The 18,930-nt window shown below is 44.6% G+C and overlaps 1 protein-coding gene across 8 annotated transcripts in view; it reads left to right on the top strand.

The window, feature by feature from the left end:
* FBXW8 (F-box and WD repeat domain containing 8) overlaps nt 1–18,930 on the top strand; it is a 56,164-nt gene that overhangs the window by 14,502 nt on the left and 22,732 nt on the right. For all 8 annotated transcript variants that reach the window (XR_014958636.1, XR_014958634.1, XR_014958635.1 and 5 more), the window contains exons 5-6: nt 10,819–10,976; nt 18,396–18,592. Coding sequence is in view for 5 of the 8 variants with exons in the window: in XM_085592968.1 (XP_085449094.1) it covers nt 10,819–10,976; nt 18,396–18,592 (355 nt within the window). In the remaining 3 variants the exon portion in view is untranslated. The remainder of the gene's footprint in view (nt 1–10,818; nt 10,977–18,395; nt 18,593–18,930) is intronic.

The raw sequence follows: 18,930 nt of genomic DNA, 5'->3' as shown, positions 1-18,930 counted from the left end.
TTCAGACAGTAAAATTGCTGCTTTTTTTCCATTTTTTTTGGCAGTATAGTCGGAGGTTGGGTCCTCCTGGACAGAGTGATCTCAGAACATGCATCTGGTCCTTATTTGACCTTGTCATTCCAAAGGATCCCGTGGTGTGATGTGCCCATGGCATGTCCTGAGACTGTTGCTCCTGACTGGCTCTGAATTAGTCACCCGTGGCTGTTCTTGAGCCCTGGGGTGAGCTTGCCTTGTGCTGCTGGTGCCCATCTCACCTCACAGCTCACCCTTAAAACCACACCAGGTGGGCTTTGAGGGGGAGGTGTTAATTTTTTAGTGCTTGTAGAAAAAGCACTGTGGCTTCACTGCAGCTGGTGGTGGCTCTGAAAAGAAGTAAATAAAAGAGGTCCAGAGTCAGACTACCCTTCCCAAGACCCAGAACTATAAATATCATCTTTTCCTTTCTTTTTTTCTTCAGTTTTCCATGACTGAATGGTGGCCTGGTAGTGAAGAGCTTGGCCACAAACTGATCTAGCAGATGCTCTGAGGAGTCCCTGCACCTCTTACAGACTGGGAAATCAGCCCTGGCTTCTCTTGAAATTTTAATTTCAGATGTTTTCCTCCTTCCCCTGTAAGTACTGCCAGCTTTCCTTAGGATTTGAAGAGTTAGGACTGGTGAGATTCATCTGCTGATTGCCTTGATAAACCAACAGATTCACATTTCCTCCCTTTTCAGGGTGGAGCACACCTGGCACAGGTGCTGTTTCCCCAAGTGATGCTTGAGAAAGGCAATGAGAAGCTAAGGAAGAACTTCCTAAATGTCCTGTGTGGTTTGTTAGGGGAATCTGGACATTTATTTCTCATGCTGACATCCTAAATGCTGAAATGATTTTATGCAGTTGTCTTCATTCTGGGAGCAATCACAAACAGTTTGGGCCTTTCAGTTTAACTCACTTTGAGCAGCATCTACACACAAGTAGCTGCTCCTTTATGGTGAGTTCCTTTGTTCTAATCCATCACCTCTCACTCCACTTTGCTCCTGCTCAAAGGTGACCTGCAAATGACTTTTTAGAAGCTGGGCTTGCCACTCTCTTTAGTTTCATAATGATAACTAGCCCGAAAGGCTTGAAAATGCGTTCCTGCACTTTTTAAAACTTCATGTCAACTCTCATCTAATTTGGATTTTTGCTATAGGGCTTGTGGGTTATTCTCAAGGTATTTATTATTAGCTCTAGCATCTTAATTCAGTGTTCAGACCTGAGGAAACCAAAATATTAATTAGTAATGAAAATGAATCAAAGTTAACAAACTGAAGACTTCTAACAGCCTGAACAAACCCCTGCCTTGTTTAATTGCCTAAATTTCACTTCTATGATGCCACAACTTTCATAGTTTCTCCCTCCCCTCCCAGAGACTGCAAGCCAAGGTGTCAAACAAAGCAGAAGGTGAAAATAATTGCTTTTTTCTTCAACCTTTCCCAGACCTTTTGTGCTCTCTTCACTCACTCTCATCATTGTTAAGGAGCAGTGTCAGGGCTCCTCTTTTCACCCTGAGGAGGCTGAACAGGGGAATGACATCATGAGTTCAGAGGGCTCGGGTGACAGATGAGCACGGGGCTTAGGTAAGGTTGTGTTAGTGACAGCCAGGCTGGCTTTTCTGTCAGCTCCTGAAAAAAGCCTTTCAGGTGAAACCAGGAGTGGGCTTGGGTTGTTGGGTCTGCTCAGTGCAAGTGGTGTCAGGTGTTGGAGGATTTACCTGCCACTGCAGCAATCAGCTCATGGCACCCATCAGGGGAAGGCAGCAGCAGCTGAATGCTCTTGGTGTCAGAGCAAACTGGATGTGATCATTGTTATATTCAACAGGAAGGGAGTTCTGAGTAGTTGGTATTTTTTCACTTCAGCTGCTTATGGAGCCTGATCTGACTCTGTGGAAGCTGCTTTTCCAGCCTGCCTGGAGCTCTTGGTTTACATCTGGGTTTTGCTGCTGCAGGGATGTGCTCAGTGATGCCTTTGGTGTACTCAGGCACAGGCAGTAATTTTGAGCTTGTAAATCCTGTTTTTTTGCTAAGGCCAGACAAACACATCCTACTTTCTACTAAAATTCTTGAAGATTTCACTTTTACTCTCTGGGCTGTCATCAGTGCCTGGAGCTCAGGTGATGCTCCTCCTCTCTGCTGCTTGCAGCGTGTTGCAGTTTGTGTTCTTTCCAGAGCAAACAGATCAATTTCCAGCATCCTCCAATGGGGTTTTCTCACCTCTGTCTGCAACTGGAGCCACTGTTTATCTGTTCTTTGTCCTTTGTGACCTAATAGGGTTGATGGAGCAGAGCCTTCCCAAATTGCATCATAATGCCTCCTGAATTCTTATGGAAAAGATATTTTTCTTTTTTTTTTCTCCTGAACCCACAGTAATTTGTTTCCTTGGTAGAGCAGCTGCTTTAATTAATGGGCCTGGGCTGATGCAAGCCACTGGAACCTTGAGCTATGGGATGGGAGATTTTTTGCCTTAAAAATCAAATTGCTAGAAACAGTTTGGCTTTTTCTAATTGCTTCTTTTATAAATGTTCATTAAAATGTTTTCCTTACAGTACAACCCTTTGGCTTGTTTCTGTTCCCTTGGTATGACATTTGCATGCACTTAATATAGAAGGTGAGGCAGAAACAGTGAGGATGGTGAAATGTTAATTTGGTTACAGACAACAGTGCTAAGCTGCAGAACTACACACTCCAGCAGCTTAACCCAGTTTCTTGAGGGATAATTTCCTAAATAAAGCCCTAAAAATGAAGGAAGAAGCTCGCTGTAGCTCCATATTTGTGAGGGGCCCACAGATGGGCGTGGGTTGGTAAATTGGAAAGTTGGGTTCCCAGCAGAAGAGTCTGGGAACTGATCATGAGGATGCTCAGAATGGATTTCCTATATGCTAAATCTAAAAGTGCTTCCAGATCCATTTTGGGACACATTAGTCACATTTTTCATGGCTGCATTTATATATTAAGCAACCCAAAAGTACATTTGGATGAATTCAGGGAGATTAATTTTCTACTCCACATTCTTCTACCAGCATTAGGATTGTTTCAGACTCTGATTTTTGTTTACCCCCATCTGTTTTTCCTTGTGTTTTATGGTCTAGCTTTCTGCTATGCAATTTAAAATTTTCTCTTCCCAGTTCCATTTTTTGTTTTATTTTTGGCTGTTGTGTTCTATTTATATTCCTTTCTGCCATATGAAGTAGCTCTTTTAGCTACTATTAGTTTTTCATGAGTCCTTTCCATAAGGAATCCCTCAGCCAAGCTACCTGTTGGTTAAAGTTGGCAAAATCAATGTATCCAAATACCTGGGAATGAGAATGCAGGGAGAACTGAGAACTTTTACCTCTTCCAGTCTTTGAGGCACCTCACCCTGTGGTAGATGTTTCTGAGCTGTCCCTCACTCATCCCTCACTTCAGGGGAGTGCTAGAATCCCTTGAATTCCAGTGTTTTCCACTGTGATTGAGGTACCTCCCAATGTACCATGGTTCTGATGAAGAGGTGTTTTGAAATTGGACATTGAGTTGCCACTGTCTGACTTGAGCCTTGGAGAGAAGATGGAGCTCAGGAACCATTTAAACCAATTTGAAGGTGTTTGGATTTGGGTTTGCATCTTTAATTGGGCCTAATCTTGAGCCTGCTGAGGGGGAGCACTAGCTGATACCTTAATTAAACACATGAAGGACTAGAGAGTTGCTTTTGGTGGAACAAGGATGAAAGCTCTGAGATGCTTGTTGGAGCAAGACAATGCAAAATACTCATTATTTTACTTGCTTATCAACAGGCATCCGTTTAAACAGAGACTGTTACTGCAGCAAAATTCCTACTGACTTCAATAAAATGCACTGACATTGTAAGGACTTCATAATAAGATCTTTTGAGTATTAACAGATGGTCACTGACTGCCTGAAACAAAGTTGTTGGTTTTTTTTTTTTTGGTTTGTTGATCACCGCAGGTATCTGGAAACTGAACAGACTTTGCCTTCTGGAAATCAGACCTGACTGTGAAACAAAAGGGGTTCTTTCTCCTTCCTTTTCCTTGCTACAGACTCTTTAGAGAAAATATGGAAAATGTAAGCTGGTTTCTGGTGGGTTTTATCAGGAGTCTTTGGTGACTAGCCCAGTTTGGTGCAGTGAGCCTTGCCCTGGAGGGGTGTGCTCGAGGCAGCACCAAAAGTGAGTGGCACCAGCATCCTGTCTGAACAGAAACCCAGCAAGGGGCTTGTTGCCCCTGTGATTTGAAGTGAAATTCTGCAGTGCCAGCAGCACCCCAGCCATGAAGGAAAGCAGTTTGTCTTTGCTGCTGCCATGGACTGAGTGAGCGGAGTCTCGACTGTTTGGAAAATGTTCCTGTTAACAGTTTTTCTTTTGTGTATTTGTCAGTTTATATATTAGTTGCAGTTGTACTTTGCACAAACACTAATTAGACAGCCATCAACACTCAGGGCCAAAGCCTTACTAACAATGCAACTGTGATAGCAGTGTCTTAATTGGTTGAGTATAATTGTCATTAGGCAACCATAAAGACATCTGGGGCTCTGGAGAGGGATCAGCCTCCCCCTCCTCTTCCCCAGATTTGTTCTGGCTATTGCTATCCAGCACAGTGGAGCTTTTTCAGATGAGATTCTGTGTTTTGACCAGTTTCCTGATGTTTTTCTCCTTATGAAATCGTCTGCCTCTTCAGCACCACTTCATTAGAGCTGTGCCCAGCCTCCAGCTCTGCTTCCTCCCACATGTGCTCTGCACTCCACCACCTGCTTCCCAGACATTCATCGTGGGGCAGCAGCAGCTTTTAACCCCAGCTCCTGCTTGCACTCACGTGGGAGGGCACAGGCAAAATGTCCGTCTGATTACTGCCACTAAAAAGTAGTCACAATGCTTTTGATTAGTGATTAGGTATTTTTATTGGATCTGAATTTAATTTTTCCCAGGTTTTCTATGCCATATGCATTGCACCTATTGTTGCTCCATTTCAGCAAGGTTTTGCTGCATCTCTGTAAAACCTAAACTGAATGTTCAGGCTAATTTTTACAGCTAGATCCATATCTGGCCAGAAGTATATTTAGAAAAATACAGCGTGTCTCTTCTCTGCTGCTGCTTCTCATGTGACTATACTGAAATACTCCAAAGAACAAGGGCAAAGTGGAATGTGAGTCCATCAAAGAAGCTGAGTTACTCGGATGGAGAGGCTCTGTTGAACATCAGAGAAGGAAAAATGTGTCTGTGAGTAGAGAGAGCTGGGAGCCAGGTGTGGTGTGGATGGAAGGAATCAGGGAATGGGTATCAGGAGAGGGGAAAATTGACCTTGTGAGCAACAGGCTTCTTGTTTCTCTCTGTTGTGCTCAGGAGAGCGAGACTTTGGACAGCCTTTCTAAATGAAATGAAGCAGGTGTGGTCTCTAATGTGGGTTATTTCAGGGTTTGGGGTTGGGTTGTTGGGTCTGCTCAGTGCAAGTGGTGTCAGGTGTTGGAGGATTTACCTGCCACTGCAGCAATCAGCTCATGGCACCCATCAGGGGAAGGCAGCAGCAGCTGAATGCTCTTGGTGTCAGAGCAAACTGGATGTGATCATTGCTGTATTCAACAGGAAGGGAGTTTTGAGTTGGCTTGGGTGTTTTTTCACTCCAGCAGAAAGCTAAGTGGGCATTTCAGTGCCATCTTGGTAGAAAAATCAGTAACTGAGTGGGTTTGGAGTGCTGGGCTTGTTCTTGGACAGGACTTGCATCTGGGGCTATTTCATTGAGTGATTCAAATTAAATTTTCAGGGCAAAATGTAAAAGTTGTGGTTGGAAATGAATAAAAATCTTGAAATTATCTAGAAATAGTGCAGCGTGTTCCTCTCTCCAGCCAGCTCTGTTGATAGGGCAGATTTGCCAATTATCTGCAATAAAGCAGCCTTTTTATTTTTTTTACAGCAAGGCAGTGCTTTAATAGTTTAAAAGCCTTTTGTTGTGGTTACAAATTGAAAGTGTGGTGCTCTTTATGACAGCATTATGTTTTTTTTTCCTTCTGAATTGGATTCATCTGTGTTTGAAATCCTTCCAGCTCAGTCCTGGTGCAGGCCCAGTGCACACTGGAAATGGCAGTGGAGGAGCTGGTTTATATCTCCCATTTCCCCAGGCTGGTTCCCTGCCCAGACCTGGAGCTCCACTCATGATCCCACCACAGTCCTGTGGAACATCTCTCCCCATCCTTCTGCTCTGCTGTGTGGGACTGCCCTGGGAAGGATGGGAATGGTGAGAAATGGGGGAGGAGGGACACAGGAAGCCTTAGGAACCTTCCTGAGGAACTCCTCCTGTGCTGGCACTGCTGGAATTTTTGAGCAGCCACAGGGGAGCTTTGGTGGGCTCTTGCAGGGTTCTCCTGGCACGTGGAGTCTCCCTGGTCTCTGTCACTGGAGGAGCACAGGATGCTCTCAGGGCTTGTTGGGCAGTGCCAGAGCCAACTGGGCACAACTCTGGAGTCCTGCAGGTCCTGGCAAGGGCTGGGAAAGCAGCGTGGCTTCATGGCACAGGAGTGGGAGTCTCCAGCATGGACTGATCCACCAGGGAGGAGTGAGGAGAAGGAGACTGCAGGGTGGGCTGGTGCAGACCCTGCCAAACACGTTCCAGCAAAAACACATCAGAATTGAGTTCATCATCAAATTGGTTTCAAACCAATGGCCAGAAGTGTTTGGTGGTGCTGCTCCAGTTTGAGCTTCAGGTTCAGGTGAACAAAGAATGGGTCAAACTACATTTTGACTTGATTGAATTCTGAGATAAAATTAATTTAAGGATTTCATGTGGTCCTATGATGTTGGATTTTTAATTCCAGGATTGCAGTTAGTGCATTGTTATTTTTGCTGGATCCCTTGTGTTCCAGGCTGTGTAGGGAAACCAGGTGCAGTGTGCTCTGAGAATTATTCAGCCATGGGCCTGTCCTCTTCTCCTGCCATTTTCTCCTTCTCTCAGTCTTTGTTTTTACATCTCTAGCCTGGACTGTGTGAGACCTACACTAGGAGGAGATGCTGTTCTTCCTTGTTTATTCAGAGATGAAAACAAATATTCTGTCACTGAGTTCTGTCCAGTCTACCAGTGTTTTATGAAACTCACTTTTCAGTGACAAGAGAATTTTGGTTTCCCTTGGGAAGAATCTGCTGCTCTTGGCAGTCAGGAGAAGCTCGAAAACACGACCCCAACCAACCCTAACATAAGGAAACAAAAATCAGTTCAAAATTTAAATGCTTCCAAAACATGGTGTGCCTCTTGTTTGAAGGGGAGTGCAGCAGATCTGTGCAATCACCTGTCCTGTTGCGATTTCTATCCAGATTTTGAAGCAAAATGAGCCCTTTCCAGTTTTGCAAACTGAAGAGATTTGTTGTGATCTGATCCGCGCTCCACGTCCAATCTGAAGTGAAACATTTTGCTTTGGGGAAGCATCTTTCTTGGTCTGTTCTTTTTAGATTGTGCTGCTGTAAATTGGAAATGAGAGCAGGATTCAGAGGAGTTTGGGCCACATTTGCAGAGGGAGGAAAGGGAGAAGTGTCCCACCCTGTTCTCTCCTTTCCCTGGGTGCTCCCCTGTAAGGCACAGCAGAGGAGGCAGGTGACAAGGACAGGCTTCCCTCTCTTCCTGATCAGTGCAGGGAATTAATGTGCATCTCTCTCTGCCTGACAGATTTCACCACCCCCCTGGGCACTTTAATTCCTTCTGTAAATTGGAGCCTTTTCACCAGGAGATGTTGGGAGGGATCTGTTCCTATGGCATGGCACTGCCCAGAGAACTGGGAAACCTGAGTGCAACTCCCACGTCTCCTAAACCTTCCTTTCCTTCTTTTTCTTGTAATTAATTTTTTTCCTCATAAGCACAGCCAGATTCCTAACCACCAGATCTCTGAGGCTGGTAAGAATCACTCTTCCATTATACTTTTCCCCTAAAAATCAGGATGTAACAACAAAGGTGACAGAGCAGGAAGCACCTTTGATTTTCCAAAAGAATCTAAGTGTCAGCTATGTCAAAGGAAGACATCTGACAATGTTAATTATCACAGTTTTGTCAAAACTGGCCTTAAATAATTACAGAACTGTGATCTTTGACCAGTTGTAGAAGCTTCTCTGCTTTTTCTCTGATTTTTTTTACTTTAATGGTCTTTTGTGTGGTTATAGATGGCCCAGAGCAGTTTATCCATTGTTTGCTGTGTAACAACTTTCTTTCATTCAGATATATTCAATATTATCTGAAAAGTTTAGTTCTGTTTCTTTATTTCCTCATTGACAAGCTGATGTTAAATTACAGTTGTTGTGATATTTTAGTGAGCCTGCTGCAAAAAAAGGAACCATTGCCTTAATTCTAAAGACAGCAATTAGTTGAATCTATTAATTAATTAGTCTTCAGAGATGTAAGTAAATTGATCTGTTGATGAGACATTAAGAAATTTCTTCTATAAAAAGAAATCTCTTCCTATAAAGAGCAGTAGGTTGGGTTGGTGCTTGTATGGTCATAGAAAAATGCTCTGGTTTAACACAACCAGAAATCTTGAAAGATTGAAAAGAACCAGTTTGAAGTTTTGCCACGATGTAATTTAGGCTTGTTCCTGATTTCCTTTTTCCTCTTGAGCCTGGCTCTCCTTGTGTGTTAGTTGCAAAGTGAATACTGATAGTGGTGGCTGAGTTGTGTGTCACAGAATCACAGAATGAGCTGGCTTGGAAAAGACCTTTGAGAGCATCGAGTCCAGCCTGTGACCCAGCAGTTCCTCATCAACTGAACCATGGCACTGAGTGCCACCTCCAGGGACAGTGACTCCACTACTGTGGGAACTGGAAAACCAGAAACTTCCACAGACACTGAAAGGTTTGATCTGCAGCCTTAAAAGAAGCTTGGATTGATGTAAAAATACAAGACACATTTAGCAGAAAAAAAAGCCCTTATGTTTCTATAGTTGTAAGAATATGCCTTAAGTTAGTGAGAAACTGCACTGGGAAGATGGTGAAGGGTTTCTAGTGTAGGGCTGTGGTTGTATAGAGTAAGCTGAGAGTTTAGAAGTTAAAATAGAAGCATTTGTGTGCAAGTGAGAAGAAGCCATTGGACAAAAGTACCCACAGTGCAGCAGAGTGAAGTAAAGGTGATAGGTTAGAAAAGCAAATTAAACCTTGTGGCATCTGTTCATTGGGTTAGAAAGCTTTATATTCTTTTATATCAAGGAACATGTGACTACTTTGAGCTATGGCCAACTGCTTGCTCCTCTAAAATCTATGAAACTGATGTTTATTTGAGCAATAAATGGTTCTTCCCATCTGTGGTCCCATTCCTTCTTTAAAAGCTATGACAATGATACACCACCTCCCTGGGCAGACAATTCCATTGCCCAGTCTCTTTTTCAGTGAAGAATTCTTTTCTGATATTCAACCTAAATTTCCCCTGGCTCAACTTGTGTCTCTCATTCTGTCAGTTCTTGCCTGGGAGAAGAGGCCTCCCCTCCCTGGCTGCATCTTCCTGACAGGGAATTCTAAAGAGTGAGAAGGTCACTCCTGACCCTTCTTTTTTCCAGGCTAAACAACCCCAGCTCCCTCAGGAGCTCACAGGACTTGTGTTCCAAACCCCTCACCAGCCTCGTTGGCCCTTCTCTGGACACACCCCAGCCCCTAAATGTCCTTCCCAAACTGAGGGGCCCGGCACTCAAGGTGGTGCAGCCTCACCAGTGCTGAGCACAGGGCAAGAATCACTGCCCTGGTCCTGCTGGCCAAACCATTCCTTGCAGGTCCAGTTTCAATTTACCTGCCTGCCTTGTTAGACTTCGGTGCCACATTCAATAAATGGGACTAAAACAGGCAAAGCTGATGGCTTTGTGCACAGAGGACTGGGGGAGGATCAGTCTGGGAGCTGTTTGAACCCATCCTTGTTCCTGCCTCCCTTCTGCTGCAGCCACCTCCTTGCAGGTGCAGTGGGGTTGTTGAATTAAGCCCTTTTCTGACCAGAGACAGGGCAACTGAGAAGTATTTTAGAAACTTTATTTCCATTTTCAGTCCCATGAGAAGGGTGAGACAATACAGATGTTATAATTCACACCATCACAATCAGAAGCTGACTATTTCCTAATTACAAAGCACTGTAAGTGTTTCCTGGCCTATCAGCTTTAGCCACACCATCTGTAAATGACTTAAAGGTAATAATCTAAAGTTACTTTTTGTGGGTCCTACAACAATGCATCTTTCATAGTTCTGTTTCTCCAAAGTATCCAGTCTTACTTGCAAGACCATCTTTGAAGCTTGTTTCTAGCTCCATTTCTTTCCCAACAATATCTGTCCTATTCCGTGGGATTTCTAAGTCAGCATTTCTTATCTCAAGGTTTGCATAGAGATGCACACAGTGTGGGCCTTCTGTCAGGCTTTGAGAATTCTCTACAAATTAATTTCCATCATTTCCCCCTCTTGAATGGAAAAAACTTCTTTTGTAGCTTTGTTTATTTTTTGCTGTACACAGTGAAGTGTACAAGGTACTGTCACTTACACAAGGTATTGTCACTATAACAATCAATTCATATAAACTTATTTTGTAAAGTTTTTTAGTTAAGGTGCAAAACTTTATGTTTTAAACAAGCCATCTAACTATGATCTATCATCAGCTTTGATTTGTCAAATGATGTAGTTTTTGAAGTTGTTTGTGGATGCACTCTGAACGGTCAGATAAATTTCTACAACACAATCCTTCAAATTCTTTACAACTGTGACTATATGCATAGCTTGCACACATATCTATGCTATCTAAGCTTTCTGTCAAGCTGTAGAAATTCTCTACGATTCATCTCCCCCGGGGGTGACCGCTGCCCTTGTTTTGCAGGTACAGCTCAGGGGAGGTGAGGCTGTGGGACACCCGCACCTGGGACTACGCAGCCCCCGTGCTGGCAGCAGTGCCAGGCCCTGGAGGGGCTGGAGCCCCGCCACACGTCTCCTTTGTGAGGATAAACAGCTCCCTGGCCGTGGCTGCCCACGAGGACGGTGAGCAAGCACAACTCTCCTCCCTATTAAAACAACAGCAAAAAAAAAAAAAAAAAAAAAAAAAGGCTTTACAAAAATGAAGCAGCTGTGCTCAGCTTTTTGTGTGTCTGTAATCCTGTGTATCCACACACACGCACACACTTGCTTTTATGTGAGAAAGTTGGCCAATAACCCTAAATGCATTAGGAGGCATTGGAACATAGCACCCATTAAAACTGAGCTTTAATTCCTACTGGAGCTGCTGCACAAAGCTTGAGTGCCAGGCTGTAGTCCAGCCAAGCTATCTTAAGCAAATAACTTGTTTTGCTATAAAAATATTAAATATTCTTCCACCAGCCTTCTCCTCTGGCCAAAACTCCCTTGGGGTGCTGTGGAGCTTTGTTATGGGGATGGTGGTAAACTTGGATGTCTGATTAATCCCCATCCCTCTTGCTCTTGGCGTGGTGTGTGGATGCACTCAAGTGTTGGTTTGCAGTGCTGGGTTGTTATTATATACTTGGATTTAAAGAAATGAAAGCTTTCACTTAATATTTAGTGAAACCCTCATAAAATCCTGGTTGTGTGCATTGTTTTAAATATCCTTGGAGGGTTTCTATAATGGACAACAAGAGCCAGAGACCAACATCTTCTGGATGTGGGAACAGCAATTAAAAAAGTCAGGTTTGGACAGTACCGGCCAACTGGGATCCTAAACTGAGGGGCTCGGGCAGAACTCAATTCCCATCTTTCTTTAAAATGTAAAATTTGATACTTAAATTGTCTCCTTGGGTATAAATAAAGAATGTTTGTAAGTTCAGAGAGCTTTGTACACATACTGTCTTTGATCCTGGCGTGTCTACAGGTGAAAACAAAACAGAAGGTGGATAATCCAAACAAAATCCCTAATCCATACTTTTAATTTAGAAGTAAATTAAATGCTCTATGTGTTTTAAGATTCTCAGCATCCTTAGCTGTTTTTTCTAGCTTGGATCATGCCAGGATGGTTTTCTGTGGGTAAAAATTGTTAATAGGCAACATTTTCTGACAACAGCAAATCTAGTGTTTTTAATATTATTTGCTGGAGTCATAGGAAATTATAACACAGGTTTAAGTGCTGTTTTTTTTCCAGTGCTCCAAACAATGCAGAGAGTCTTTTGTTTGTTTTCTAGTTTCCCACTGACTAATCTAATAATTTGTCTGGGTTTTTTGCTTGTCATATCCCTTGCTGTCAGTGCTGTGACTGAACTAGTTTGCATAAAGCTCGGCGTCTTTTATTCTTTTGGATAGAGATTTTAATAGGCTCTGTGATATGGCAGTTACTCTGATTTGAGAAGCCTTGGTCAGAATAGATTAGTTTCTATGGGAATAGGGAAATAAAAAGACCCATTTTAGCAGTGTTTACTAACTGCAAGCTGAAAGCACATATTTACAGTTTGGTGGAGAGAGTTATTTTAAATTTTGGGGAGGGAGCGGACGGCTTTGAAGATAATGTGTTTGATTGTTCTTTGTTGTACTTTTCCAGCTCTCTTTCCTCTTTGTTTGTAAGTTTGACTAACCCAGAGAAACCATCTGCTCGTGTTGGAGGTGGTGCTGTCAGGCAGTCTAGACTTCCCTGGCGAATCCCTGGCTCGCCCCGATACCATCGGCTGCTCCCGGTCCCGCAGGGCTCCCGCGGCGCTGGCCTTGGCTCCCCGTGCCAGGGAAGGGCTGGCAGGCTCAGCCTGCCCTGCTCTGCTCCTCAGCTCCTTCCCCAGGCACGGCCAGCACACAGGTTTGTCCTCCCGGGATGCCCTGGCCCAAGTGGGTTGTTACTCCACGGTGGCCCTGCAGGAAAATGGGATTGTGGCTCCTGGTGGAGGTTCCTGATGGTGCCAGCCTCGGGCTGCAGCGACAGGGAGAGGAGGGAGGAATGGATGGGGAGCAAATGAAGTTCCCTGTGCCCGTGCCAGCGCTCAGTGGGGGCACTGGATGTACACCTGGGGCAGCGGGACTTGGCAACTCGAGCCACAGTTGTGATTTTTGAATTCCAACCCACTGGCCTCATATTTCTTCTGCCTTGTTTCCTATTGTCAGCACTGGCAGTGCTCCAGTTTGATTTTACCACTAATTGTGTTGCACGTTACCGAACTGAAATGAATCAAATCAAAATGCTTTTCCTGGAGCATTAGATAAAGCAGGCGAGGGTTCTGGGTAATGAGCAGATGCTGCTAATGCAGGGACAGGAGAGGCCTTGCCAGGACTCCATCTGCTCCATGCTTGCCTGCCTTTGGCTGGGAGCCACAGCTTTTGGGAAACAGCAGTCTACTTCAGCCATCCCTCTCCCCCCTGCGCTCTGGAGTTGCATGGTTTGACTGGAAAACAATGTGCAGCAACAGGAGAACACAACTTTGTCCTGCTGTCCTTAAAATGCCACGGCCGCCCTGCTGCAGGCATGGTGAGGAACACAGCCCTGCTGCCCTGCTTGTACCCCCTCAGGCCCACTGTGAGGAGCTGGTGGCCCTTCCCAAGCTGCAGAGGATGCAGAGGAGTGTGCTTGCTGCAGGGATCAGAGGTGCTGCAGATTCCAGGAGGGGAATTTTGGCAGTGCTGCTTTTTGGAATTCTGTGCTCCTGTCCTTTCTGATGCCCCTAAAGCTGCCTGGGGGTGTTGTCCCTTCTGTAGCCTCTTTGCAGAGTGGATGGGTTTGGTGCCTTTCCCTGAGTGCCAGGACATGCTCTAAGAGAGCAGCAGCAACATTCCAGGCTGGCTGGAGTGAAGGAAGAATTGTCAGAAGAAAACTGCAGGAGCAGGGGTTGGGATGTTTATTCCCATTGGTGGCTGTGGGTGCAGATCTCCAGGTTTGGGTGAGTGGAGAGTGATTTCCCATCCCAGTCATCCCATTCCCCACACTGGGAGTGAAACAGGGTCTGTGCCTTCTCTGAGGAACTGTCCAGGGACGGTGTTGTGTGGAAATCCCTGGAAGAAGGGTGGTGGAGGTAAAATGTGGGAACATTTGGTGGGAACTGGTGTGCTAATGGTAGTGTGAGGGAAAGGCTCTTGTCACTGAGGTCTGATCTCACTTTTTGTACCGTCAAGACCTGCTGGAAGTGAAGATTAAATGTAAAATATTGGTTAATGAACTTCAAGTATCTACTAAGGTTAAATTAGCTCCTTCAACTAGAAATGTTTTTGGGAAAAACTCAAAATTCACAGCAACAAGTTTTGATACTTCAGGCTGGTGCTCATTTCCACCCACTGCTTGTGCTTCACAGAGATACGACATAGCTAAAAATTGTAAGGAAATAAATGAATGTTCTCACTTTGGAGTGAAAACAAAAGCACCTGTAAGAAACCTGAGTTATGTTTTCAAAAGGTGAAATAGAGCTTTATTTTGTTTAAATCAAGATGGCAAGACCACAACTCTGAAACAGGACAAGCATCTTGGAGATAATGTGAATTCAGCACCTTCTGGCCTTCCCAGGCTGTGGTGTTTGGAAGCTGAAGGGAATGAGCACGTAAACCATGAGCACATTTGGATTCCCTGCTCCAGCACAGACAAAATTCTGGGGTGTTAATTTTTTTTTTTTTTTTTTTTTTTTTTTTTTTTTGCAGATAATGCACATGTAGATTGCTTTACATTTCTTCCAAAGCTGGCAGCAACCACCAGCTGACAGTAGATGCTGGTTTTAATGTAGAAGAGCTGATGCAAAGGGTCTTTAGGATCCGAGCTGGCATCTTTCACACCCACATCCATCCCTCCCATCCCGATCTCCCCCAGCAGGCAGCTCAGGTGGGCAGTGCCCTGTGCTGTGCCCAGCTCAGGAGGGGCTCAGACAGGCTGTGTGACACTGCCAGACACAGCCAGGGCAGTATTTACAAATGAGATTTAGCACTGTTTGCTCTCTGGTTCTGCTGCCTTGCCCTGTTGGAGGATTAGGGGATTTTAAAGGAAAAAAAGATACTTGGGTTTGTTTAATTTTGTAGCAAACACGTTGCTTGTAATAGCAGAGAAAAACCTGTGTGAAAACAGATGTAACAGCTGCTTTAGCAGGATGTTTTTTGTGCTGCCAGCACTGCTGATGGAGAGAGAGGAGCCTCCAGCCTCCCACCTTTGACACAGCAGGAGCTGTGCAGGGCTGGTGATGCTCCCAAAATCTGGAGTTCAGTCAGGATCAGCACTGCACTCTCTGAGGCACAACAGCCTCGTGCTCAAGGTCTATCCAAGTACTTTCCAGTCTGGAATAAATGGCAATAAATGGACCTTTCATCAGGCCACAGTTCAGAAAGATATTGGGTTGGGAGTTGAATTTTTTGTCAGATCTGGGGCAAAGGGAGATATGAGGCTGGTGCAGTGATTGTCACATTGAATGTCAGCGTTACAGCACCAGCAGCAGCTTTTGCACTTCTTTTCATGAGCCATGATCACTTGCTCATATTTCTAAATAATAGTGAGGAATTATTGTTAGAGTTCAGTTGGAACAATCACAATTATGGTGCAGATTTTAGCGTGCTGTGAAACCACTGCTTATAATTTTCATTTCATGACCTTCTAACACTTAGTAAGAATTCTGTATTGAAAAAATAAAAAAGATAACATATAGCTGCAACCTTAACTTCACCTCAGCAGAGGAATTGCTGTGGAAATGAGGTGCTGGGCAGTGCTGGAGGCAGGAAGACAGACTGTGGAGAGCAGTGATCTCATCTGCACTGCTAAATCTTAGCCTGATTTTTTTTTTTTTTAGTGCCACACTAATAACCTGAACTGGAATGGTGTGGGATTTTTTGCTCTTACCCAAATGTGATTGACTGCTGCAAGGACTTGCACACCCATAAATACCTTTTGTTGTTTCTGCAGTGAAATGTTCTGAGCAGCACTTTTAGCCCTCATAGCAGCTTTACCCATTTATAAATCCAGTGGAGTGTTTGCTTTTTCTATTTTCCTTCTGTCCTGATTCTTGTGGGTTCCTTTACACTCAGGATATTCTCTGAACTCTCCTTGTTACTCTTTACTTTGTGCTCCTTCATCACATGTGAATTTGTGACCTTACAAGTTACTCCTTTTTTAGATTACCAGGAATGTATTGCCCATATCTGTGTTTGTACAGTCTGTGTTTGCCCGGTTAAAATCTTTAATTTTGGACAGATTTTGTCATGTTTGAGATGTAATAATAATAACAATAATAATAATAATAAGTGGCTTGTTGCCCAAAATTAGAGAGCAGAACCCTGAGCTCTGGGTTTCTCAGTTTGCTCCTGTGGTCAGAATATTTTTTTTTTAAATTTTTGAGAACTTTCATCCATTTAGACACTGTTAAACCCAGTGGATTGTTCATCACAGGGATATGTAACAAAAGTCTTTCCTGAAAACAAATCAGCCTCCCTTTTCCCCTTCATGAACATGGTCTTTAATTGGGATACATTTTCTGCTGAACAAAAACTGAAAATCCTCCTGCTTGGAGGAGCCTGGCAGCCAAATCCACGGTCTGACACAGAAGTCCAGTTCTGACTCTCTGTATCTGATGCCACTTTATCACTGATGGTTTTTTTTTGTTTTTTGCCTGGCTGAATCATCTCTCCTGGAGGTGAGACCTCCCCATTGCTTTGCTTTGGGGAAGAGGAGCCTCAGCTCAGCCCTGCAGGGGCTGCAGCCTGTGCTGCCCTCTTGGATTTGTTAACTGGTTTGAAGCTCTGTGCAACCAGTCTGTTTTGCAAACCCAGTTCAGCAGTTATTTACCTTTCAAGCAATTAACATAATTACCATTATGCTAAGAAGTAATTTTGGGAAGTTCTGCTCTGAGCCCTTACGACTCCGTCGGGACAGTTTTAGTCGGGACTTATCTTTCTGATGGAAGCCTAATTGCAGTTTTGGCTTTGTGTAAACAAACAGAGGCGGCTAATTGTTTAGGCAAATAGCAGATTAATTTAAATATTCATCCCTAATAAAACAAAAATGGTCCCCATTATGGTACTCATTCCCATGGTGAGGAATATAAATATTCAGTGGGAGTGCCATTAGACAGGGATCTTAAGGATTATCTGCATTATTTCACATCGGTAGCACTTACCAGATACCAAATAATCTTTACAAAAGCTACCATAAATCAATTTAAACTCATTTAGCTACCATTTCACTATGTGCAGTTTCATTACCACACTCTTGCTTCACCTCCTCTGGGACTGGGGAGGAGTGTTTGCAAACTGGCAGTGGTGCCCATCCACAGCTGTCTGTCAGGGCTTTTATGTCTCCTTCTGAAGGAAGAGCTGCCATTAATCATTTCATCATTAACGTGCCCCTCTGCAAGGGAGGCTTCTCCAGCCCTGCCTGTCACGCTGAAGATTGCTTCTCAGTTCAGTGCAAAGGTGGCCCAGAAGGCTCCAATTCCCTTCTGTTCCCTCCTGATTGCCTCAGGTTGCTCTTACTCAGATTATGATGCTTTTAAATAGAGAACTGGGGAGCCAGGCTGGCAAAAATGGAATTACAAATATGTTTTCTTTTGACTTACACTTCTTTATTCTTTAAGATTTGCATTGTTTAGCTTTTCTCTGTGGTGACCAGGGACAGGACCAGGGAATGGAGCTGTGTCAGGAGGTTTAGGTGGAGATCATGGAAAGGTTCTTCCCCCAGAGGTGCTGGCACTGCCCACGTTCCCAGGGAATGGGCACAGCCCCGAGGCTGCCAGAGCCCCAAGAGACTTTGGACACCAGGGATGGACAGGGTGGGGTTGGTGGGGGTCTTGGCAGGGACAGGGGCTGGGCTGGATGATCCTCTGGGTCCTTTCCTGCTCAGGATATTCTGTGATTCTGTGAATTGTGCAGCAAAGTGACTTAGAATTGGAGTGTGGGTTCTTCCTCACTGGTCTGGGGTCATTGAGGGCCTCTCTATAAAAGAACAAAATTTCAGGTGTCTATTTACATCTGATCTTCAAACATGGAAATGTGAGAGAAGTTAAAGAGTCTTCCTCAAGGTAGCTGCTAATGTTATTGGACAGTGAGAAATTAGGAATTAGGTACAGAGCCATAGAGCCTGGTATCACACAATCACAGATGGATTTGGGTTGGAAGGGACCTTAAAGCTCATCCCATCCCCCTGTGCCATGGCCAGGGACACCTTCTACTATCCCAGGTTGCTCCAAGCCCTGTCCAGTCTGTGCTTGGACACTTCCAGGAATCCAGGGGCAGCCACAGCGGCTCTGGGCACCCTGTCCTCATCCTCTGAGGGAGGAATCCCTTCCCACTATCCCATCTATACATCCCCTCCTTCAGCTTCAGGCCAGAGCACATAAATTCTGTGAACCCATGGCCAGAGGAACCACAGCACCCTGATGTTCAGGTGTCCTGCCCCCATCTCTTCTCTGCATATTCCTTTGTTCCACCAGCTGGCTTTGCAGTTGTTTAACCACTGGCTGAAGGCTGTGTCAGAGGCTGAGCTAACCCCAGTGCCCATTTCTTTCCCCTGTGCAGGCACTGTCAGTGTTTGGAGCCTGCTGCTGGGGCAGGAGCCCATCCATCACTTCCAGCACAACCAGCACATCCAGGCGCTGGCGCTGGCCCCGGGCGGCGCCGCGGTGGCCACGGCCTCCGGCTTCCAGGTCAGGCTGGAGAGCCCCGACGACAGAGGATTCTGGCAAACCCCAGGAACCTTTGAAATCCAGAAACTGGTGAGTCTCCAGGCTGCTCTGCTTCCTTCAAGGAGCTCCTATGATGCTGTTGAGCCAGGGACGGGCAAAATGGCTCGCACGATTTCAGAAGGCAAACTGACATTTATTCAAAAGCACTTCTCTCTTTTATAGAGAACATCATGAACATTAATTCCAGTGGTCTTAATAAAACCAGTTCACCTGATTGGTACACTGGACTTAGGTCAGTGTGGTAGATCATATCTATAAACAGTATGAACAGAAAGCAAGAGAATAGATTGTTTACGTTCCTCTTGAACTTTTTCCCAGGCTTAGCACAGCAAAAATCTTTCTTTTTTTCTCTCTGAATGGAGAATATC

The sequence above is a fragment of the Lonchura striata genome, chromosome 15, assembly GCF_050655825.1.
Source record: "Lonchura striata isolate lonStrDom1 chromosome 15, ASM5065582v1, whole genome shotgun sequence".
Taxonomy (NCBI): domain Eukaryota; kingdom Metazoa; phylum Chordata; class Aves; order Passeriformes; family Estrildidae; genus Lonchura; species Lonchura striata.
Note: the sequence above shows the minus strand (reverse complement) of the source record. Positions and strands in the feature narration are given on the sequence as shown.